Source organism: Hesperophylax consimilis, chromosome 12, assembly GCF_061612785.1.
Source record: "Hesperophylax consimilis isolate HC1 chromosome 12, BYU_Hcon_1.0, whole genome shotgun sequence".
Taxonomy (NCBI): Eukaryota; Metazoa; Arthropoda; class Insecta; order Trichoptera; family Limnephilidae; genus Hesperophylax; species Hesperophylax consimilis.
Window position 1 is genome coordinate 667,621 of NC_142847.1, and position 25,789 is coordinate 693,409.

The 25,789-nt window shown below is 34.9% G+C and overlaps 2 protein-coding genes and 1 long non-coding RNA gene across 3 annotated transcripts; all 3 read right to left on the minus strand.

Moving 5' to 3' along the window:
* Nucleotides 1-95: 95 nt before the first annotated feature.
* Nucleotides 96-12,930, minus strand: PolG2 (DNA polymerase subunit gamma-2, mitochondrial). Its single transcript, XM_089638003.1, has 6 exons — nucleotides 12,484-12,930; nucleotides 9,164-9,325; nucleotides 8,255-8,435; nucleotides 6,160-6,278; nucleotides 2,698-2,802; nucleotides 96-2,024 (listed from the first exon to the last, which is right to left on the minus strand). The coding sequence occupies exons 1-6, from the start codon at nucleotides 12,928-12,930 to the stop codon at nucleotides 1,965-1,967; spliced, it is 1,074 nt and encodes a 357-aa protein (XP_089494129.1). The 3' UTR covers nucleotides 96-1,964.
* A 203-nt stretch (nucleotides 12,931-13,133) lies between these two features.
* On the minus strand, nucleotides 13,134-23,941 carry GatC (glutamyl-tRNA(Gln) amidotransferase subunit C, mitochondrial). Its single transcript, XM_089638005.1, has 3 exons — nucleotides 23,800-23,941; nucleotides 22,883-23,225; nucleotides 13,134-13,364 (listed from the first exon to the last, which is right to left on the minus strand). The coding sequence occupies exons 2-3, from the start codon at nucleotides 23,218-23,220 to the stop codon at nucleotides 13,187-13,189; spliced, it is 516 nt and encodes a 171-aa protein (XP_089494131.1). The 5' UTR covers nucleotides 23,221-23,225; nucleotides 23,800-23,941; the 3' UTR covers nucleotides 13,134-13,186.
* LOC149418968 (uncharacterized) lies at nucleotides 21,001-21,858 on the minus strand. The gene is made up of 3 exons (XR_016302887.1): nucleotides 21,796-21,858; nucleotides 21,599-21,707; nucleotides 21,001-21,084 (listed from the first exon to the last, which is right to left on the minus strand). It is a non-coding gene; the product is annotated as an uncharacterized LOC149418968 (long non-coding RNA).
* Nucleotides 23,942-25,789: the final 1,848 nt, after the last annotated feature.

Sequence of the window (25,789 nt, forward strand, 5' to 3'; positions counted from 1 at the left end):
AATTACAGAGTAACGCAACACCTGTTTATACATGAATACCTCGACTGATTGTCCACATATATGTATCATTTTAATGTATCGTGTCAAGTCTCTTATCAAGTTGTGCACGCCATTCCCGTTGTTTCCGCATCTTCTTACACGTTGATCGGTGATCTTTTCACCTTGAATATGTGGGTTGGATTAGGCCATTTGCTAATTTCCTTATAAAAGTTTTATTGTACAATGAAACCCACGTGAGAAGTTTTCTTGCTTAAGGATTTAAGGTTTGCCAGCAAATCCTTCAGGAGCTATTCTGGGGAAAGTACTTATGGTAGATTATATACCAACGATGGGCACCAACATTGGTGGCCCGCCAGGCGCTCCGTAAATAGTTTTATTCGAGAGAATAAAATCGAGTGAATAAAATGACATTTCTTGTTTGCCAGCCATTTTGCGAAACGTGGTACAGGCAATGCAGAGCGAGTGGTGTAGGTGGTGTTACTGGTTCATCTTATTTGGCAGGTTTGTCTTGATGCTATTCATTGCGGAGAATCCCGCCTCGCAGGCAAATGTCCACCCAAACATAGTCAATACCAGAGATGTGCTTTATTTCAAATAAATCCATTTCAAATGGAAATGCAAAATGGGTATTTTCCATTTAAAATGCTTTTTTGCAACATTCTTCCTACTTTCTCCACTCATCTTTTTTTCATAAGCCCCAAATATCAGTCGTCCTCAACCTCGCTATGAGAGATAATTTACATTTGTTAAGTTGCGCCCTGGCAATTGAGTGATACCATTACAAAAAATACTGATTCAAATAATGAACATGGCCATGACGCTGTAATATTAAATGTTAGATAGCAGTTTCTATGTTTTTACGTTGGCAACATTAGTCCCGCGCAATTTTTTTGTGGTTTCATAATCTGTAGTCGTGATGTTTTTGGATTTACCATCATGTAATATGTTTGTTCTACATTGATGTCCATTAAAATGACAAAATTGTTTAAAAATTCTATAATTAGTTTAATTGTTTGACCTGAGAAACCATTTTGAATTTTCAATGCATTTTGAAAATAGGTATTTTGCATTTTGCATTTGAAATGCTTTTCTAAAAACCATTTTGCATTTTGCATTTTCAAATGGAAAAGTTTTGACCCATTTCCATTTTGCATTTCAAATGGTTTTGGGTACCCATTTTGCACATCTCTGGTCAATACATACAACGCTATATCTCCAATGACGTTATATGATAAGGCTGAATCAAGCCAAAACTGTTATATAATGCAAAAATATATTATATTGCTTTTATTTTTGAGAATTATTGAAAATCGGTGAGTTTTGAATTTGATACTTCGCTAATGTCCATGGAAAACACGTCGCAAGTTACATTTTTGAAAACAATTTTAGAAAAGTTTAAAACAGTTTTTGGAATATCAAATCTTTAATTCTTTGTTTCAAAAAGTCGGTCGAGTGGCCCCCCCCAAAAATTGACATATTCATACGGTCCGCCACCACCAAAATTAATTACAATTTACAAAAACATCATTTTGCAAAAATACATCGAAAATTTAGCATCAGCGATCAAGAAATGAATGCTGCTATAACATATTACAATATGTTTTCTGAAAAGGTAACTGAAAAATACTCCATATTATTTATTTCTTGTAAAATCATAACAATAAAAAACTAAGGACGGGTTGTTTGGGAGAATTTGAACAATTCTTCAAATTTCTAAGTTGATTTTCAAGTTCTGTGAAAGATTTTTTCAAGCTCTCTTTTTTCAGTTCTGTCAAGCAACTAGCCTATAATGATATAATAACAGAACTTGAATGGGACTTTCACAGAACCCGAAAATGATTGTTGAAATTTGATGAATTGTTCAAATTCTCCGAAACAACCCGTCCTAAATGTCCTAATCGTAAAAATGCAATCATAATAATTGAATATTACTTAAATATTTCGCAGTCGGTTTTGAGTGGGAATCAAAAATTCTTAAATATCTGACTGACATATGGTGATAGCTCAGATACGTGTACTTCTTCCTGCAAAAGAAAATAAAATGTTACAATTCGAATCTTACTGATTGATTACTGATTCAACCTACAGAGTAACATATATTTCTTAAAACATCTCCAATTTGTCATTCACAATAATCTATGTATATTAGGAAGAATTTTTGTTTTATTTTATACAATCTACAGTTTTATTCCGAGATTGATGAAATTTTGCACACTTGACCTTTAAAACAAGAGGAAGGTGATTGTGTATATACACCCCTTGAAGCAGAATGAATACTTCTTGATGACTTGTACACTTGCCGTTCAAAACAAGAGGAAAATTACTGCATAAAGCCCTTAGGGCAGGGCTTCCCAAACTTTTTTCAACTGTGACCTTGGGAAGTTGCCATATTTTTGCCCGCCGCGCAGAAAAGTCTCACAGTGAACTGCGCTGTAAACCTATCGGTCTTTACTTTGCTGCGCCTGAAGTGGCGCGGGACTCAGTCGCTCCGAAGTGTGCGTGTGGAAGACGCTATAAAGATTGCCTCACGATGCCCCTGGGATGATCCCGCGGCGCCCCGGGGCGTCGCGACTCACAGTTAGGAAAGCCCTGCCTTAGGGGACTAATCTAAAAGGATTATAAATATAAGGAACCAAGAACTGCTTATCACTGACGGGCAGGTACTTAATTTACTAAAAACAAATAATGATTATTTACCATAAGAGTAGTGTCCCTGTTGCGGAGATTGATTATTCCTGACTTGAGAGAATTGTCGTCCAGCACAATGGTGTAAGGAATGCCCCATTCGTCATTTCTCTGAAACTAATTTTAAGGGTTCAAATAAGTTATTGACTAGAACCGCCACGGAGGTTAACTCCTCAGGATAATTTGTTTGTATCTACCTTACCGTCATAGTTGGAATTATGAACTAAACGGTGTTCAAAAGAGAAAACACCAAGCTTTATATTCAAATATGGAAGTTAACACAGATTAATTAAAATATACACCTCTAAGGACGGGTTGTTTCGGAGTATTTGAACAATTCATCAAATTTCAACGTTCATTTCTGGGATCTGTGAAAGTCCAATTCAAGTTCTGTTATTATATCATTATAGGCTAGTTGCTTGACAAAACTGAAATAAAAACAGAACTTGAAAAAATCTTTCACGGAACTTGAAAATGAACGTTGAAATTTGATGAATTGTTCAAATACTCCGAAACAACCCGTCCTAAGAAATGTTCCGACTGCAAATTTGAGAAAAAATTATGAAATTTTGTGAATTTTTTATTAATTATTTTTATATTAGACGACAAAGCAGTATTAGAAGGCAGTGATGTTTATAATACATTTGTCTAATCATTTTTATATTAGACGATAGAGAAGTAAGTTGGCAGTGATGTTTATAATACATTTGTCTAATCATTTTTATATTAGACGACAGAGAAGTAAGTTGGCAGTGATGTTTATAATACATTTGTCTAATCATTTTTATATTAGACGACAGAGAAGTAAGTTGGCAGTGATGTTTATAATACATTTGTCTAATCATTTTTATATTAGACGACAGAGAAGTAAGTTGGCAGTGATGTTTATAATACATTTGTCTAATCATTTTTAAATTAGACGACAGAGAAGTAAGTTGGCAGTGATGTTTATAATACATTTGTCTAATCATTTTTATATTAGACGACAGAGAAGTAAGTTGGCAGTGATGTTTATAATACATTTGTCTAATCATTTTTTTGCATTATCAGTAATTTTACGTCAGTGTGAAGACAAAAAAATGTAAGGTGAGCCATTTTTAAAACTTTGATTTAAATTTTATTATTTCTAAAATTATGTTTATTTCTAATAATAAAATTTGAAAGCGTATTTTAGCACCTTTGAAAAAAAGTTTTTAATTTTCGGATATGTTCAAAAATATTAGATTTTATTGAGAAGTAAACATACACACAAATTCTCAGATTTCTGACAGCATCTTCAAGAAATATAAAGGTAAAATACAAGGGCCTGAAGGGATAACACATACAGAACACTCCTCGGAACAATGTTAACCTTTAGACTGCATTAGAATGTATGGATAATTTTACCACCACAAGGGCCTGAAGGAATAAACAGAACACCAGATGTCACCACCATTGTTTGATCTATACGCCGATACCATGTGCATTTTATTTTAAATAAGTATTTGTTTATGAACTTATCCCACTCCCAAAGAGGAGTGGAGAGGAGAGATGAAGCCCTCTTCTCTCGTGGGGCCTTCAGGGAACCAAGAATAAGTGCATAGGAGAGATGAGCCCTCTTCCCTAGTGGGGCCTTCAGGAAACCAAGGGGGAGTGGATTCTTCCCTGTGGGACCTTCTAGGAATCAAGGGGGAGAGGAGAGAAGAGACCTGGGAATACACATTGTGGAACCAGAAGACATATTCATATTCAACGCAGGTGGAGGCAGAGGGAATGGACCACCAAACCACTTGGTCTTGGCGCACACTCCTTGCCTCATCCACATTCATACATACTCTTCTGTTATTCTGGCTCTTGACATGGCCCGGCCCAAGTACATATTTATTTTGAGGGTTTCAGGATCTTTGGGAGGAAAGGGAAAAAATATGGTGGTTTGCTTTAACCCCTCAAGCATTTTAGTTTTAACCCCTCAAGTTTCTGGCATATTGACAGATATATTCCTTAAAGACAGCGTCAGAAGGTCTGAGAATTTGTGTGTCCGTTTTGTAATAAAAACCAAATAAATGGAATATTTCTGAATGTATTTGAAAACTAAAAATTGTTTTGGAAAGGAGATGAAACACTCTTTCAATTTTCATTTTCTATCTATATAAATAAATGAAAATGTTCGTTTGTTCTTCACCGATTGCTTTGAAATTTTGGCACAAGCAAATATGCGTGACATAGATGTCACCTATGACAGGTAAAATCATGCTTTTAGGAAAAACAGCACCATCTGTTGGACGTAAAAGAAACATGCATTATTTTTTGTCTATCTGCACAGACAGACTGTACCACAGCAATGCATGGCGGGGTACAGCTAGTTAGAAATAAACATATAATTGTAGAAATATTAAAAATTTTAATGCAAACATAAAAAGTTTTAAAAATGGCTCACCCAAAATTTTATCATCTATACACCGAACCAAAATTACTCATAATGAAAAAACAAACACATATTTTAATAAACAAATGCTCTAAACATTATTGTTAAGTCACCTTTTAGTCGTTTCAAAAATAATTAATTAAGTCAAAACCTTTGTTTTCATTGAGGTGTACATTTGAATTCTTATGTGCTTAACTCCTAAATTTGAATATAAAGCATGGTATTTTCTCTTTCTAACACCATTTAGATCATATTTCTTACCATGATGGTAAGAGAGACAATGATTGCTCCCAAAAGCAAATAAATTTACTCAAGGGTAATCTGAGGGGTCGATGTACATATATTTTCAATGTTTCTGGTTTTCACCCTTTAAGGATGTTCTACATAGGTCATCATTTCAAATTATGGAGAATAAAATTATATATTAATATGACCATGCCATGGTTCGTGTCGAGAGCAATAGGCAAAATACAATGGGTCGCTTATGGACTCCATTAATGCATACCAGTTTTGCACAACACTATTACACTTACACTGGAGTGGTATGGTTTAATAAATTAACGACTGAGATGAGATTAGAACCGGATTTTAATAAATTTAAAAATAAAATTAACTTCACTACAATAAATAATTTAACGAATTAGAATGACGATGATATCTCACTAAATTATTTTATAAATTATTGTATAAAAAAACTAAAATCTCTTCACTTTATTTGTTTTTATGATTCTTTTTTTCTTCTATTTACATATGTATGTTAAGTTTTTATTATTTTCCCTTTACACACGAGTTTTAGACTCTTGTAAAGGTAAACATGTTAATTTTTATTGAAATATGTTCTTACTATGTAAATTTAAACATTATACTGTATTTTATAAAATAAATAAAAATATTAAAAAAAAAAAAAAAAAAACTTAAATGGTCAACTTTCATAATTATATGAAAGATTGGAGTTGAGTTCAGACTTCTTAAGTATAAAATGTTGAACAGAGGGGGGGCTTGAAAGAAGAGAGGATATTTGTTAAGAGAGGGACATACTTTAAAGTTAATTTATATACTTTATTAATTACCTGGTGGGGAAGAGTATCCTTGGCACAACCGGGAAGACAGGCAGTTGAGATACCGGACTTCCTGAATTGTTTGGTGAGGTAAAAAGCCAATTGCTCCAATTCCATAGCTGTTGTAGGATCTAAATTGGATTTAAAGATATCATCGTTATTCCTTCGTAATAATTATATTTCATTCACAGACATCCAAATCAATAGACTTGCCGTAACATGAAATCTGGTATCATTTCAGCTGGTAGCGATGGGCACAATCGATGAATCGTCGATTTACTTGATCTTTTTGATCATTGAAATATTTCGATTCATTATCATGGACAAATCGATTCTGTCAAAAATCATCACACAGTCCGAGACAATCGTTCTGAAAATCATTCGAAACCATAGCCGTCACGTCATTTGTCAGAATTCACTTGAAAAAGTAAATCGATTCCCAACTCCGAGAAACTTTAAAAATATCTCAGATTACTTGACAAGAGATATTATTCCTGTTGTAATATGTTTATTACGGTCCGCCTACCAGATTTGCCCATACCTGCTTTCTTTAAATACGCCCGACATCTCTCGCTCGCTTGCACATAGGAGTTGAGTGCGGCGGAACGGAGATAGAGATTTGAATCGGGTTTCAGGTTTAATTTTTTTCTTTTTCATCGTTTCTGATGCCTTTATATCAGTTTTTAAAGGGGTGTTGAATTGTCGATGTGTTGATTTATCATGGAACCATAAATATTATATTCGGTATTGTTTTATGTCCGTGGAGATGAAATATTTTTAACCAAATCACCTGGCGTAGCAACGCTAAAATTGAGTGAGGTGGTTAAATCATAAATGTCAAACTAAATAGTGTGACAAAATATTAAATTTTTGAAAAAAGCCTGTGTAACGGACGTACTGCTCCGGGCTCGGCTGCCCTGTTGTTAAATTGAAGAATGTAAAATGCTGATGTGTGAAAAGATAAATTGTTATAACCCTCTGTTTGTAAAATGATGTAAAATGTTTTTGTGATCTTATAATAAATGAACGTCGGAGCTTGGCTAGAGGTATACGGGCAGAGAAGTATTGTGAGAGCTGGTAAAATCATAATTTAATTCGGGCACGATTGTTAGAACCGTGCCAAAACGTAGTGGGAAGCCGTGCCGTGCGCCATGCGCCGTCATAGCGTCACAAATGACCGGTGGTACGCCGTCATTACGTCCCACGGGCACGGTTCCGAGGATCGTGCCCAAACAAAGGAAGGCCGTGGTCACGTTCGGCCACGGCCTGAAACTACCGGCCGAGCGACGGGGCGCCGCGATAGCGTCGCAAACACGGCTCACGGATTCCAGGAATCAAAGAGAAAGTGAGCCCGTGTACGCGTCGTGCGCCCGCTGGCGGCTATAAAACGGACAACAGGCCCTCAAAACGTCAGATCTCCAGAAACCACCACCAGCTCTACACCTCTCTCTCTGCTCTGCCCTCTACCTCGCTCCGACTTCTGCCTCTGCTCGCCTTCTTTCACTCTGACCCCCGCCTCACCCTGGACCACGGACTTGCCTACCTTTTTGGACCAGACCCGGAATCAGTATCAAGAACAAGCGACAAGCGAACGGACCAGCTCTACAGCGGCTTCAGAGACGGCCCCGTTCTACCTCCACGCCACTGAAGGACGACATCTCACGCCTCCACAGATTGGGATCACCGGCCCCATTTACAGTCTTATGTGTCACACGATTACGTCTGATACAGCCTGAATGACTGAATGACTTGAGATTAGCAGTTAAGTTTTTTACGCAGCCAGCAATTTGCGCGCTATTGTAGAAAGGACTAGTAATACGTAAGCATATTTTATTTTCGAGCGGGTTTGCCTGTATCTGTCTGTTTCATATATTTATAGAAAGGGGGGGTTTATGTAGCCTCCCACGCTCCTCACTACTTTGTTTGTTCCCCTTTCCCTGATTGGCTGGTCTATTCATTTGCATGTCTATGATTACATTAGATGCAATTAGTATTTTGATAATTAATAGCAGTCGTTTGACTTGCCTATTTAGATGTTTCATATTATGCAGTGCGTATTACAATACTATGTAAGTAAATATTACAATAAGTACATATTATTATATACCTGTACTGGAAGCGGCAAAAATACATTTGTAGGGAGCTAGTTTCCTATGAATTCTCAGCACAGGTTTCTCGTGAATAGAATCTGAGTCAAGCGCGTCACTAAACAGCCCCACCACGGCACATTCCAGGGACAATTCACTCCTAATTACCATCGGTATGACAGATTTTCTTTGATGCCGAACCTACAAGAAATAAGACAGATTAATAATAACTTTGGTTTGGATTGCCATATGGAGCAATAATTTAAGTGCCACACTGCGTGCGTATCCAGTGTAAAGAGAAACCAGTCTACTGGTGACGGGGGCAGGGTGGAAAACACAAGCCATTAAACAATGTTACAATTTCATTAATATTGCACTGACTTCATTAAAACAAATACTATTAGTATCCTCGCATTTAGCACCATGCTGATTAAAGTTGGGAACTTTATAAAAAATCAACTCGAAAAATTAAACCGGCGTAAAAACAAACTGACGTCATTGATATTTGAAACATTGCGATGACAGTAGTTTGGTTTTGCAAAGAAAAAAGAAACATTCTCCTTTATTAAAATCTTAGACAAAATGTGTAAATAGGGCCGGCCTTGTGCAGGCGCAATTGGAGCAATCTGCTCCGGGTGCCGATTTGCCAAAGCGCCAAGAAGCTGATAATATCTAACACCCATACAGCACCCTTGAGTTTTTATTAGCGCCAGGCGGCGTTTGGCTCTGCGTGTAATGTTGCTAATGTTATAAAAATATGCTTACGACCTGTGAACGGATTTGTGCTAAGCTCGACATTCCAACCAAAAACATGTTATAGGCAACTGATTTACCAGGCCTTATTGGAGAGTTATTGAGAGTACGATCACAGTATCCGATTTGAAAGGTAGCATCTATGTTGTTGTTATTTGAGTTGCTGCAACACTTACCGTCAAATCCACGTCTGAATTTTCATCCAAAGACATCACAGATATTTTTTCTAAAATTTGGTTTCCCCAAGAAAAGTTGGCCAGCACGTTGACGCTGGTTATTTTCCCATCGGCAGACTTGGTGACTTCGCCCAGTAGATATCTTCCCGGAAAGGCCGATATCTAATAAAAAAAATACATATTTCCATAAAATTTAATTAATTGGAAAGAGTTTGTCTGAAAATACTGTAATATTTAATTGTTTTCATACAATTGTGATTACTAGAATATTTCATGATTTTATGCTACTGAGTTTTTAGTGCGCGGCTTTTGTCGGGATTCGCCCAATTTAACAATGGTGCCTGTTCGTACAGCGGCAATGAGAATGAATGTATGTAAAAATTTACTTAATTAATGTTAACCCTTACCACTCATTTGTCAGGTGCCAGCCGACATCACTATTTGTACGCTACAACTCAGTTGTCGGCTGGCGACCGACAAGACAAGACGTGCCCGCGCTGTGTATTTTCGTGCGCAAAACTTGACACGTGACATTGTTTCTATTGATTATTAGATAAAAAACATTTAAATTCACGTTTTCATAAGATTTTGACTATTTTCTGATATTATTTTACTATAAAATAACCTTTGCAAATTCACATAACCTAAAATGGCGGGAACTTGGCATGATATGGCATCTGAATACCGAGTGTTTTCGGAAGATGTATCTTATGAAAGTGACAGTGAGTACGAGCCTGTTGATAGTGTTTAAGTAGTAGTGTTACAGCACAGAAGGAAGACGTGAAAAACGTTGTGGTTTTTTGAGACCTGTTCCAGAAAACCTGGTCTCCATCCTGTAGAATGTTTTAAAAAGTACCATACTAAGCAAAAATATAAGTAGTCCATAATGTTTTCTGTAAACTGTTTTTTATTTGAAGAATAAATCACAACAAATTAATTTTTAACGATTTTTTTTTTGTAACTGCCTATCAATAAATTAATATTTTGCCATTATTTAAATTAGAGTTGGCTGACAAAAAATATTAAAAAATAATGGAGTGGTAAGGGTTAATAATATGTAAAATATACATATACATAAATTCGTTCATTTGCAATCCATAGGACCCATGAAACCTAATTTTGACAAAAACTCCAATTTACTAAGAGATAAGGATGGCCATTGAAATTGTGCATTTTGAAATAAAATTAGAGTTCATCTCCCCCCAAACCTTCCTTACACAAATTTCGAACCAAATCAGTTGAGAACTCTACAATTTCAAGTTTTCACTAAATTTCACTAATATTTAACATTTTGACTTTAGGTTCGAGTTCATCTTCCACCTACCATCTTCCGGTCCTCCCCTATATGATTTTCAACCAAAATCGGTTGAGAACTCAAGAATTTCAAGATGGCTGCCGAAATTTTATATTTTGACTTTAGATTCAAGTTTATCTCCCAGCTGTATTCACACTAATAGAACATTCATCTAAGTATTATATTTTAGAAAACCTTTTGTATAAAAAAACCTCGTATATTATATTTATTTATTATAAACGCCCTGTTGGGCTATTACATATATGCGTACTTAACATGATATACTGCATGATACAGAGACACGGGAGTTTTTTAAAAGTTTAGATAACCAAATTTAAATACAAATCTTTAACAAACTAAGGGAGTATTTCACTATCTCGGGCTAAATATCTGACTAGCTATCCGTTGGCTGGCTTTAAAGATCAGAATAACTTTGTTATTCAACGGCGACCGTTTCACCATTGTTTCGAGCTTCCGGATAGATAACACTCGAAATAGTCTGGCAACATCGCAAAATGTTTGCAGTTACTCCATCTACTGCCACGGCTGTCATGCGTCACAGTCCGCACACCGCGAAGTGTGCATTTTTTTGGTTATGTTATGTTGATTATCAGGTCATTTTAGATAGATTCGTGTCGAATTAATAGATTGTTTCTTATTTTGAACACAATCAAATAATTCAGGATGGATCATACAAGCATTCAAATTCATTCAACATAATTCGACTCACTTCTCAGCTGTAAAACTCGGAATGTTTTGACGCCATCTTTGATTCGAGGAATAGCGCCTAACGTGAAGTTCGAGCACTGATTAGTCAAATCGAACTTTAACCCGAGCGTTAGCGTTATTCAGATATAGTGAAAAAGAAAAAATGACTAATCCGCGGATTAGTGCTTAGTCAGAACATAATCAGAGATAGTGAAATACCCAGAGGCGGATTTGCAGTCTTTGCCGCCCTAGGCCCCAGACCATGTAGCCGCCCCTTTTTCCAAAGTCTCCAAACAAATAAAAGAAATCAGCACCTCTTTTAAATAAAAATCAACTTAAGGTACATATTCGAATATAATAACTAAACTTAAAATACAAATAAAAACGTTGGTAAAAAAATTTACCTAAAGCATTATCTAACATAAAAAAAACTGAACTCAAAACCAAAATCTGGCAGTTACAATTCTCGTCTGCACTTAAGTGCAGCAAAATCATTAATTAGATCTTCGCAATCCAATTTCCTTAAAAAATCTGCTTCTATGTTAAGCAAACCAAGATTGTTCAGCCTTTGCTCCGCCATTGTTGTGCGTAAATATTTTTTTACACGTCGTAAACAAGAAAATGATCGTTCTCCAGAACAGTTACTGGCGGGAGTACACATACACATTCGAAGAGCAATATCCACGTTTGGATAAATGGTTTGAAGATCTTCAGTTCGTAACCATTTTAACAAACTGACAGCATTGTTTCGATCCTTATTTTTCACACTGCAGTGAGAACGAAAATGGAGACATTCTTCTGAAAAATGGGCTTCTAAATCACTAGAATAAATCATTCGCAATGATTTTGCCCTTTCTTCGACTTCAGACGGGCTTAGTTTTGTCAATTGAGTAATGAAAATAAATTTATTATAAAGTCATTTGTAAGCACCCAGTCGTTTTTTTAGTTCTGCTGATAAGGAATCGATTAGGGCGGCTGCGGGGCGTGGGGGCGCGCTGTGTGCTGTGTGTGAACACGCTCTTGCATATCGCTATTTCGTACGTACAATATTTAGGAAGTCATTTCTTGTTATCATCTGTGACTTTTTTGTCACGATTGGCCGCCCCTAATATCTGGCCGCCCTAGGCCCGGGCCTACATAGGCCTAAGGGCAAATCCGCCTCTGGAAATACCCCCTAACACATCACATGGCTATGACATTGTAACTAACAAAGAACTTAAGCACTGGAGCTTTTGCTGTTTCCGTAGTTTGTGTGCCTTAGGAATTTGTCACTTTGAAAAATAATTAATTTATTAGAAAAAGATGTTTTTGTGTTTACCTTCTTCCACCATAATTTTCTCTGCCTCTGCCAATCGAAAAAGAAATGCAATCCTTCAGAAGGGGGCATATACATTTGGGTGGAAAGACACGTGCGCACCAGACTATTGAAGTAGCTGTTCTCCGTTATGTTGTGCACATCCTGGGCCTCCGAACTCCTTGTGGATATCTTCGCCACGCCAAACGGAAGCTGTCCGTTACATATATCTCGAACGTTCATGTACGTCTGGTTATCGTGGCGTTTGTCACAAGTATTCTTTGCAAACAGAAATATTGATGCATCTCTGTTTGTGACATTAGAGTAAATCCATTCAGATTTTATGTTGTCTTGAAACAAAGAGCCGGACGGGCCTAATCGATAGAACAATACATTTTTTGAATTCTTCGTTAGAATCGGAGAAAAGAAGAAATGCTTGTTAGCAATAGCCAATATGTTTTCTAACAACATTTTTAGAAGTAACAATAAATATAACTAATTTCAAATTTGAGGTATTTCTGTAAGGTTTGTTAATTTTTATACAAAAAATGTAATAATTGTGAAACTAGCCAATTTTTTAATATTATTTTTTGGTAATACAGGTATAGTTATTAAGCTAGAAGTGTGTATTTTGGTAATAATTCGTTATCAAGCTAGAAGTATGTATTTTGGTAATACAGGTATCTTTATCAAGCAAGAAGTATGTATTTTGGTTATTGAGATATGTTTACGAGGCGGTTTCTGTGTTATTTTTGGTATCTTTATGAAGCAAGTTATCCCGTGGCTCAAGTGGTATATTGCCGGGAGGTGCTACGAAGTAATCTTCCTCGGTCAGTGCTGCATTTTTCAAAATATCCTTTTGACAATTTCCATCAGTGACTTCGTCGTTCCTCAGAGTTAAATGCCTTAAAAAATAAATCATATTATGTATTAGATTTTTCTAGCAGAACGCAAAACAGAATTTTTCTTTTATTTAACATTAAATCAGTATAGGAGGCTTGAGGTGAACTGAGAAAAATATTTTCCCTCAGGGTCTATCATCTTTGAGGATGCTGTGTGGAGGGTCTTTTTAAAGACAGGAGGGATATTCAGTTCTGAGAAGGAAAAGGGTATGAGCGATTCGAGGGTCAGTGTGTCCAGGATTGAAGGATATCTAGCGGCAGCTACTAGTAGGTTCTAGAACATCGATATTTGCAACACTCATCACATTGGAACCTACGAGGCGAACGGCGAAAAAAGCACCGACCTAAGACCCATTCAAGCGTCTAGCTACAACTGACAACGGGCGACCGCTTCGTCGCCCGCGGTTGCCGTGTGCACCGTGCACAACGACATTCATCGTCAGCAACAACTGTGATTACTCTATTTGGATTCTGTAATCTGACTACTTCAATAAAGCCGCTGCAAGGATACCACACCCAAAGAGGTATGAGCCATACCTCCCACTGCGATGGGTCAAGAGTGTTCGGCTGGAGATGTCAAAGGGTCTCCCTCAACCGGCCTCTCCCGATCCGGCCCGCCACGCAGTTGGTGGGCAGACGCATCCCCCGCCAAGATCTGAACAAACCTCACGCCATGAACCCGGGCATCCGAACCACTTGGGGTGACCTATGGCAGAAGTGTTAGTTATCCAATGAATGCTTTACGAGGCGGCAGTACAAATACCCGACTCTCAAAATGTGTATTCATTTATTATATATATTTTTGTCACAGTGGGCTTATTGACGTGTGGTAATAGTTGTACATGTTGGGAATTGGGTACGGATAGGAAACAAGTTAAGGTAAGATGGAAGCGGAGTATTGAGCCAGTGGGTAGAGAGTGTCTCTTTTAATTATAATTAATGTTGCCTTGATGAAGGAGGTGTTTGAGGAGGCAGCTCATTCCAAAGGTAATTATGTAGCGGTGGGTGGAATTTGGAAGGGTACTCTAAACACTTTAGCTCATGTTCAGATACTATGGAATTCACTAGAGATCAAATAATTGTGAAACCAAAAATAAAAGCTTTAGGTCGTTATCCCACGGTCGATAAGCAATCGACATAAACCAAAAGCTGTAAGACTCTGCCCAGAAAAGTTCCACACTGAACTGCGCTGCAGACTGTTACCTTACTATAACACGAACTTAATTTTCTGGGCAGGGTCTTACAGCACAAACTTTATGTCAATTGCTTACCGATCTGTGGGACGATGGGCTAATATGTCCCAAATAATACTGGGAGCTGGATGTTTGTTGCTTCACTCTGCTATTATCTATATTAATTATTATTAACTATTATCTATAGTACAGTCTGCAACCTGGCAGGCAACGGACGCGTGTAACTGTACGTTAGTCGCACTAACACGTTGAGACCCGAATACAAAACAGGATAAATAAAACGTTGCGATGGAGGAAGAAGTTGATCCGCATGACTACATATCCAAAGCTAAGAAAGAAATTGCTGAAATGACCGCATTATTCGATGAATCAAGAATCACAAAAGAAACAAAAATAGAAATCTCGAAAAAAATGAGCTCTATTATGGAAAATATTTCGCATATGGCGATAGACCTAGCAAAACTGAAAGAAAAAAATACAATGCTGAAGGAAATGCTAAAAACTAAAAATGAAAGAGTAACGTACGCGTCAGCAGTAAAAACCAACTATCACCAAGAAGAGATTGAAGAAAAAAACTTTCCAATTATAATAACTTCATTAAATACGAACCAAAATCAAGACCAACTTAAGGAAACAATACAAAAAAAAATTAAAATATCTGCTCTGGGCATCGGAGTAAACAGCATGAAAAAAATAACTAACAACAGATTAATTATAACTTGCCCTAAAAAAGAAGATGCAACCAAACTGAAAAATGAAATAAACAAAATATCAAAAAAAGACATTACGGCAGAAGAAATACAAAGAAAAAAACCGTGTGTAATATTCAAAGGAATACAAACAAATTACACAAAAGAAGAATTTTTAACAGACTTAAGACTCCAAAATGATGACATTAAAATAATGACAGATCAAAATCCTGATATATTTCAGGTGAAAGCTATCACCGACAACAAAAGAAATAAGTCCCACAATATAATTGTCGAAACAAATGGAAACATGAGAGATTACCTTATAAGAAAAAAACGTGTCAACTTAGGATTCTTGAGGATATATGTTGAAGACTGCTACCCTTTAACGCAATGCTACCATTGTCTAAGATTTGGCCATACTGCACATAAATGCCTAGATAAAATAAAGGATCCAAGATGTATGCACTGCGCCGGAGACCACCAATACCGGGAATGCAAATCTCTGGACTGCCCCCCCAAATGTGCCAACTGCTGGGATTCTAATCAAAAGAAACAAAAAAATTTCCCTACGGATCACCTACCAAATAGTATAGCATGTAAGTTTAGAAATTATATGTTAAAAGTTGCCAAACAAAAAATTGATTACAATGCAGAATAAATTAACTATTTTAATTAAAATCAATAATTTAAATATTCAGCCTGACGGCATAGTGTTAAACAAGCCATTTACAAATCATGAGTCACTGCCGATTGCTTATCAACGGCGGCACTCTTATTTTAAATATATTCAGACGACAATAAACAAAAATAATAATAGAGGTGTTGCAGTACTCATTCTGACGAAATTCATTATTGTTAATATTTTAGATTACCTAATAATTCTTACAAACTGCATTAAAATTGAAATAAATATAAAAATGACATATGTAAACCTACCTTTCAATCATTACTCAAATAAATACTTAGGTATAGTAACCAGAGAGGTTGTAATAAATTATCATATTAATAGGACAGAATTTGAACTAATTATTTTATAAAACATTGCTTTAAGTAATTATCTAGAAGAAGATAATGAAGTAGATTTTTTAAGAACTAACGATCTACAACAGTGGATAAATATTAAAAAAAGTGATGTAGGGGAATTAATTTGTATTCATGTAAATATCAGATCATTATGTAAGAATTGGGATGTTTTACATGTTTATTTAAGAAATTGTTGGGAGCGTATAGATATTTTAATGATTAGCGAAACAAATATACAAGCTGACCAAATTAATATGTATGAGATTCCGGGCTATTCAAATTACAACTATTGTCGTAATAATAAATCAGGTGGGGGCATATCGCTATATATAAGAAACAGTATGGTATTTAAACAATCACCACTAGAATCAAATTATTTTGAAAATGTTTTTGGTATAATTACTCTTCTAAATAAACAAAGTTTGAGTATATTAGCGATATATCGACCACCGAATCTTAACAAACTATCTTTTATCAGGGAAATTGAATCTATTCTGACGGATTTCATAGGTCTTCGAGACAATGTTTTGTTCTTTGGGGACACTAATATAAACTTGATGAATTTTAATGATCCTGTAGTAAACTCATATGAAAATATTCTTGCCAGCAATTATTTGATCAAATGCATAGACGGTGTGACGCGTGAAGCAATTGTTAGCGGGCGCATAACACAATCATGCATAGATCATATATACGTTAGGTACAGTAACGGGCTTAAAAAAGTGGACTCGCTATCAGCGTGTGTATGCGAGATTTCCATAGCAGATCACTATATGACAGCCGTTAATATTAAATATGATGTGCAAAAAGAACCATTAAAAAACATGAAAAAGATAACAATTTTGTCCCAAAAACATATTGATAATCACATCCGAGAAATACATTGGAATTCTTTACTTAATGAACAAGAAAGTACCTTTTTGTATCATCAAATTAAAAATAATTTCATTAATTTATATGAAAAAAGCACTGTGTCATTTTTTGAAAAACCAACCAAAAGACCACATGCGATCAAAAAATGGATAACTACAGAGATTTTAGAGTTAATAAAAAAAAGGGATTTATTGTTTCGAAGATGGAAAAATTCTCCTTGTAATAAAACTTATGAAAATGAATACAGGTACATGCGAAATAATGTCAACAAATTAATTACTAAAAGAAAAAATTGTTATTTTAAAGATAAATTCAAACGTAGTTTCAATAATACTAAGCAAACATGGGATGAAATAAATAAATTGTTGGGAAGAAAAACTAAAAGTAATTGTGATGAAGTCATCTCACGATATGTGTTAAAGGAACAAACGGTGGAAAGTGTAACAAACCAATATGTAAATTATTTCTCAGATAGTATAAGCCAAATGTTGCACAGATGTGATTTTAAGGCATCCAATGTTAATCAAATAGAATTACCTCACAGTATGTATTTACCAAAGGCAACTCTCACTGAGATAAAAAATATTGTTAAGAAAATGAAAAATTCAAAATCCTTGGGAATGGACAACATAAGAATGTACGACATAAAAAGACATATAGATATTTTAGGACCTATTATAACGCACTTAGTTAATAGACTTATTATAGAAGCTGAATTGCCAAATGATCTTAAATGCGCTATTATTAGACCTATATACAAAGGAGGAAAGCACTCAGAAATAGGAAACTATCGACCTATCAGTATAATGCCTGCACTTGAAAAAAATTTTGAAAAATATATTTCCTTAAAATTAAATAAATACTTAGAAAAATTTGACATTATAGACCAAAAACAATATGGCTTTCAAAAGAAAAAAGCACAGAGCATTTATTACAGGATTTTTCAAATTATATTAATAATGAATTAAACCATAAAAGACATGTTTTAGTACTATTTATAGATAACTCCAAAGCGTTTGATACAATTGACCCACAAAAATTATTAAAAATCTTAGAAGCAATTGGAATTAGAGGTAACCTACTTAATTTGTTTAAAAATTATTTATCTAATAGACATATATGTGTAAAAATATTAGAAAAAATGAGTGGGAGGAAAAAAATCTGTGCTGGAGTCCCGCAGGGGTCGATTTTGGGTCCAACCCTTTATATTATATTTGTATCAATAATGAAAAAATTATTTAAATATGTAAGACACTTTGTATATGCTGACGACACTGCTCTTGTCATATCTGATGAACAATTATCCATTGCGATTAAATATATGCAACATGACTTTAAGTCCCTGATAAAATGGTCACATGACGCAGGTCTAATCATTAATACCAAGAAAACTAAATTGATGCACATACGGTCTCCACATGCTTCATTTCAGATCATGCCTAAAATAATTTCACATAACTTTATATGTATTCATCAAAACATTTTACAGCCATGTATGTGTGAAAGTATTGAACTGGTAAATGAATACGTTTATTTGGGGGTGACTGTTGATTATCATTTCAAATGGGATACACAAATAAACAAAACTTGCAAGCGGCTGAGAGCGATAGTGGGTAGGATATACAAACTGAAATGTTTCGTTCCGGTGAATATTTTAAAAATTATTTACCTATCACTCGCAGAATCAACTTTACGGTATGGTTTAACTACTTGGGGTCACTCTTGTAAAACTAATTTAAACCACCTGCAATCAGTACAAAATTCTATGGTGAAGTTATTAGCCCAAAAACATATTTTTTCACAGAGACGAAACATATCATTGTTGTATCGGAATTTAACAATATTACCGGTGCAGGCCTTATTATGGTACAAAATATTGATTCAACATATATCTGAGTCTGATTATAAAAGAAAAGTGGAACATGAATATAATACGAGGTTTACGAAGAATGAAGGAATGCTTGTTCCAAAATATAATAATAAATACGGACGGCGAACCCTGGAATTTAACGTGCCAAAAATGCTTAACATGTTACCCATTAATATAAAAAATTGCGATTCCACAAATAGATTAACGGGGTATTTCACCATCCTGCTCATAAACTGTCAGAAGCACTATGCATAGGATAAAGTATTATTTCGATTTCACCAACGCTCAAAAACGCCTATATGTAAGATAAAGTCCCTCTTCACTATAGGGTACTTGAAGCAGCTAATAGTGGTTATATGTCGGATATATTAGCCGAGTTTTCTACCTATTGCCTTTCAGTACGTTTTGATTTGACACTTGATACTTTTGACAGCTGTGAAGTTTACATTATTTTACTTAAATGTGGATTTAATTGAGTATTTTGCCAGAATTGAAGATGCAGAAGCATATGACGGGTCGCGGGCGTCAGTAATGCGAATGCCAAGAGTGAACAGTAAGTGACAATATAAGCTTATGAAAAAAATTTGGAAGTCTTGAATGATGTAGATTTCATTTCGCGCTTTCGACTGATGAAACATGCTGTTATGTAATCCATAACCGAATCATCGACAAAATGTCTCGGAGAACCACCACCAGGTATGTTATTTTAATACAAATACATAACGAAATAGCTGTACTCAAATAATAACAGTGTATGTACCCAGTGACGTTAGTTACTGTGTGTAATGTTATTTTGTGTGCCCACATAATATATTATTATATCCTGCTACAAGCATTGTACATAGATACACCATAATATAATTGTTTTCAGGATTAACGCTGCACCAAAAAGAAGTGCTAGGAGGCTATTGTACACCTCCGTCCAGTGTACGTTCACTTCCCTTAGGACCTGGCTCCCAAAAGAGGTTTATTTATAATTTGGATCAGTTCCTTAAGGCTATCCTGCAAACATGTTACAAATCGCAATGTCACCAAGTAAGAATCTTTGCTACTTCAATAACATACTACAGTAGTACATACTATAGTGATAAATAGTCATTAGAATCAATGAAGACTATTAAAATGATGTAAGCGCAAGCCAACTTCATTCACAAGACTCATCGGGCAAGTGACAAGCACAGTGTTGTCGCCTGATGGCATTGCAATTGCACTGAAATAATAATGTTGATTACTGAAATTACTTTCTCTTATTTCAGGTGAAAAAATGCTGAAGTACGCCTAAACAGAAATGGTGTGTTCTGCATGAACACGCAAGTAACTGCTATGTTATATACATAGTTATATATTATACTGCACATCTTCGGATCTACTGGATCTGCCCTGATGATGGACACTGCAACGCTGTCCGAAACGTCGGCTAAAGAAGGAGTTAGCGCAACACGGCATAACACCCCAAAAACAAACAACAAAAATGCTTTTGGCCGTGAGAATCTAAAAAACTTACCTAACTGCTATGCCAATTTAATTATTAGATACAACTGCTTCCAGGAGAGGTAGCTTGGATCCAGTCACGAGATCATTGAATAATGTTTATTGTTTAATAATCTATTATAATTTAAGTTCTATATTTGTAAATAATTATGTATTAAAAATATATATTTGTTAAAAGGGAATGGAATTAAAAAAACATTAATTTATTATTGCAATTTTTAATTGTGCTTTTCAGTTTCAATTGCCTCTTATCATCTTCCTCCTATTTCCTCAATTGTCTTCAAGTATCAGGACCCTCTGGAGTCTGGGGAATTCTGTTTAACGAGACAGCGGCTTATTTGAGGCAGTGGCCGCCTCACAGCAGACACCGGCTGCGGCTGCTTGATCGTCGAGGCGTGCGAAGCAGGGGGATGGTCCAACTATCCCACGGCATAAGGGCTGAGGCGGGGGCTTCTAGATCGGAGACTGCATATCCAAAAATAGCCCTGGAAGTGTACGGTTATCGAGGAATGCTTCGTCTTCATCTTCTTCTATGGAGAACACCTCCATGAGTACCTCTTCTGCAATGGCATTCGGGTTATCTGGAAGTATAAGAGAGAATAGTGCGTTTTTAGTAATTTACTATAAACGCTCCCGAAAGAATTCAAATAATTCTATGAAAAAACATTTAGCGTTTGATAAATATTTGTCGAGGTTTGCAAATTGTCATATTGAATTAAAAAAAGTTAAAGGACAATAACTTTTATAACATCTTTGTCTAATTAAATACATTTTTGTTTCGTGTAAAGTAGTAATTACAGTTTTCATGATGAAAAAACCATTTGTAAGTGACTTTATCAATGTTTGAGTTCAAAAATTTTATATTTTTAAGTCGATTTGTACTGCACAAAACTGAGAGTCTTTAATCCACATTCAAGAACAGTATTTTATTTTGAAATATATTAAAAAATAGCGAATTTATATGGAATCTGAATTCTGACAGTTCGAGATGCACGTTGCAAGGCTTTAGGGATTAACAGGAAGAACAATAATTCAAAAGAATCAGTGCGTGACATTGTGTGACTTTGAACATCCTCATTTGTAATATTATAATACCTGATGCCGTTATCTCCTAAGGACTTCACCGCGTCGCTATATTCAAGTAGTTTGTTTACACTGTCACTCGTCTTTCGTAAAATTAATGCTTCGATCTCGTTTATTCATCCTGAAAAATAAGACAAATCTTTTAATTCGACTCAAATCTCTAGTAAGATCGCATAATAATTAACAATACCAAAAACTATTGTACTTACCACGAATGAATTGGTCAGAAATGTCGCCTGCATAAATAAACCACGTCTGTTTACCGTTTTGACGTTTGCAATTCCATAGAAACAATCGCATTTTAAAGACAGGCGTTGCATTAGACATTATAAAAGCGCTGTTGCCAGAGAGATTCGTCTAATAGCTGCGTGGGACCTTGTTTTCTGTGGTGAAACGCACCTAGGTTTATGAGCAACTTTATCGTATGCATAATTTTATGTGACATATAGTTATGATAAACTTTATAAGGGTTTGGTGAAAAAGCCCGTATGATATATACTGAAACAATGGTTACTAAATAGAGATAGTTTATATTAATTTATGTGTGTTAATTGTATAGTTATAGTAATAATATTATGTGTGTATGTATGTAATTGATCATTAACATCCTGTTGACAAACTGCTTTATTGAAGTTTAACGGGATTGTAACTTGAAAACCAATAAAAAAAAAATAAAAACATAAATGTTCTTTTGTTCAATATCTTAAATCTCCAAAAGTTCTTCACCGATTGCTTTGAAATTATGACATAATGTTGCATTTGAATATGTGTGTGTTTTTATATGTGGATGTCAAAACAGCGCCATCTGTTGGAAAAAGATAGTTTTTTGTAAAAGAGCACCATCGGTTGGAAGTAAAATCAACACGCGCTATTGTTTCTCTATCTGCACAGACAGACTGAGTCACAGCAACGCGTAGCGGGGTATAGCTAGTACAGTAATAATATTACTTTTTGTGAATTATTTTGGGTTATTATTGGCGGGGTGCGCTTCCTCCTTCTTTAGGCAACATTTCCTCTTTAGACTTTCTAGACCTTTTTTGCCCTGATGATGGACAATGTCCGTAATATTTCTTTTAGTTATTAAATTAATGTTTTATTTTAAATTATTACGTTACATCACAAAGTATCTGCTTCATATGAAAACATTATATTTCTGTGTGTTAGCCTAATATCTTGTTACAAGGAAATAACCTAGGTCTCTGTGGAGCTATTATTTGGGAAAGATTTTTAAAGAGTGTAGGAAATATAGTATTACATATTTACATCACTCCAGATAAGTGTCTTAAAAATGGTCACCTGTCTTCCAGAACTGAATACATTGGCTCCACATTATCTGTGTTTATATGCAGTATCCTGTCTGCAAACAAGATGGCATCTTGCAGAGTAGTGATACCCTGTTTGTTGGCACAATCTACCAGGGACAGATGTTCCAAAAGGCAAATCGTCTCTTCATCTATCGTAGTGGGCGTAAGTGTTGGAATATTGTCTTCAACATAATTTTGAGGGATTTTTGTCTCAAATTTGAGTTGGTATGTTTTTGAGGGAATGACCCGACTCCCAGCCAACGCACTCTTCAAGCGATATGACGTATGCGCAATGTTGCGTACACTGAGTTTTGTTAGGATGCTTAACATAGCAACTGAAAAAAAATAAAATAGATAATTTTAAGGCCGAAAAAAGCGGCTGTTTTATTGCAATTATTATTAATGAAACTACAAGCTTGGTCACCAGAAAAAAGACGTGTTGGAAACAAGCGCCTTTATGTGATGAATCACAAAAATAGTCCTATAAAAATGAGCCAAGTATTAATATTACATACTTTTAAATGAACAGGGCTTACATATTAAAGGAATAATTGAATTATTTCACAACGCAAATTTCTATTTTGATTAAACTTGTAAACAAAACAAAAAACGTTTCAAGGTAAACAAACATTAAGCAATGCGAATAATAAATTCTTCTAACATAGACATGAAACAGGTTACACAAGTATAACGTTAGTTTAGAGTGAAAAATCACAATTTTGGGGAGTCGGGGATTAGAATCATGGCAAATTTTATTTATCATTATATTTTGCGATGTTGTAAGTTGGAAACGTAATATTGTAAATGAAGGGTTTATATCAGTAAAACGTGAATTAATGCCAGGGAAGTAATGTAAATAGAAGATTAAAACGTTATTTATAAACCACTATGAAATTAAATATAACTTACCAATATTCCAATCAGGAGTACTTTTTCTAAATGTAAATATTTTTTTAACCTACTTAACAACCCAACAAAGTTTTTATTAAAAATCCATAGAAGCGATCGGTCTGGATCTGTCAAATAGCTTTGAGTAACGGCTGTTAAACTGTGAGTCGGTCTAAAAATTAGGATAGATTAACTAATTATTCGAGAAGGGTGGTATGAGAAAAATCTATTTAAAAAATTAAAAATTAAATTTTCGAAAAACAGATCAATTGCTACTTCCTTTAATATTTAAAAAAATTTCAAAAATTATTTGAACAGATAAAATTAAAAAATTAAAAATTAACTTCAATAATTAAAATTAAATTTTCGAAAAACAGATGAATTGCTACTTCCTTTAATATTTAAAAAATGTCAAAAATTATTTGAACAGATAAAGATAGCATTATTTTTTAATGATAAACTAACGTTTATAAGACAAGGTTTTATGCATAGCATAAAGGATAACAAATAATTATAAGCAATAATTAGTCGTCCGAAATACTAATACAAATTGAAAACATCTCCCGAGTAAAAATAAATGCCGCCAACGGGAATTTTTTTACTCGGGAATGCCGCCAACGGGAATATTTTTACTCGAGAGGTGTGTTCAATTTGTATTAGTATTTCGGATTAAAAAATAATAATATTTGACAAGTCAAAAAATATTTCACCAATAAATGAAGATATCATATGTCTCGACGCCATCTAGTGAGAACTTTAGCACTAACAAAGCCTTTCCCACAAAAATAAAGTTGGTTGTTTGCAGGTGAAAAAATTTGGGAGGAATGCAGATCACGCCAAACTCTGGGAATTGAATAAAAATGCACTTTCTAGATGAAAAAAGTGTGTAGAAATTCATTTAAAAAATAATTAAGGCGCGGAAGAATAAATTGAGGGAGATACAGCCGATCAAAATTTAATAAATTGCACTTCGCGATCTGATATTATCACCATATTCGGACAGTCCGCCGCCATATTTTGTCACGAAAATCAAATTAAAAACTTTTGAAATTTCAGTAGTGCCATCCAAAAAATAAAAAGTGTTGCCATATAATAATATCAATGCATGGAAAATTCTGAAAATTAAATATCATTTGCCAGATTGGTAGTTTATTATTTAAAATCTTGTAAATACTTAATTTATGTATATATATAACCTAACCTAACTGTGATTTTCTATAACAAAAAAATGACCCTTTAATAACGCCCACTCGCGTCCCCTTTAGAGTTTTATCCCAGTTTTCAAGTAGTTTGTGGGCTACGCTAGGTTTGTATAGACGGTTTGTGATTTAATACTAATACCTTTTTTCCATGTTATTTCCTGTTACACAAAATTGCCCCTTTAATAACGCCTGCTCGCGTCCCCTTTAGAGTTATATCCCAGTTTTCAAGTAGTTTGTGGGCTACGCTAGGTTTGTATAGACTGGTTTGTGATTTAATTCTAATACCTTTTTCCCATGTTCTTCTGCCTACTCTAACCCAAACTAAACACCTAACCTATTTTGTAAAAAAATATTATTATTATATGGCAACACTTTTCTTTTTTTGGTTGGCACCACTGAAATTTCAAAAGTAAATAGTTGCTAATTTGATTTTCTTAAGTCATAATTGATAAATAAAACATGGTTCCTATTTATCGCGTACGAAGTTTCAAAACCCTATAACTCAGTTAATAGACCCCCACCTAATTCTTTCAGATTCGGATTCCCCAGCCCTAAATTAGTCTAAATCAAGTTCAATTTCGGTTATACTCCCATAAACCGAATATTACCCTCAGATCGCGAAGTGCAATTTTATTAAACTTTGATCGGCTGTATCTCCCTCAATTTATTCTTCCGCGCCTTAATTCTTTTTTTAATGAGTTTCTACACACTTTTCTCATCTAGAAAGTGCATTTTTATTCAATTCCCAGAGTTTGGCGTGATCTGCATTTCACCCAAAAATTTAATAAGCAGTAATTGTTGATTGAGGT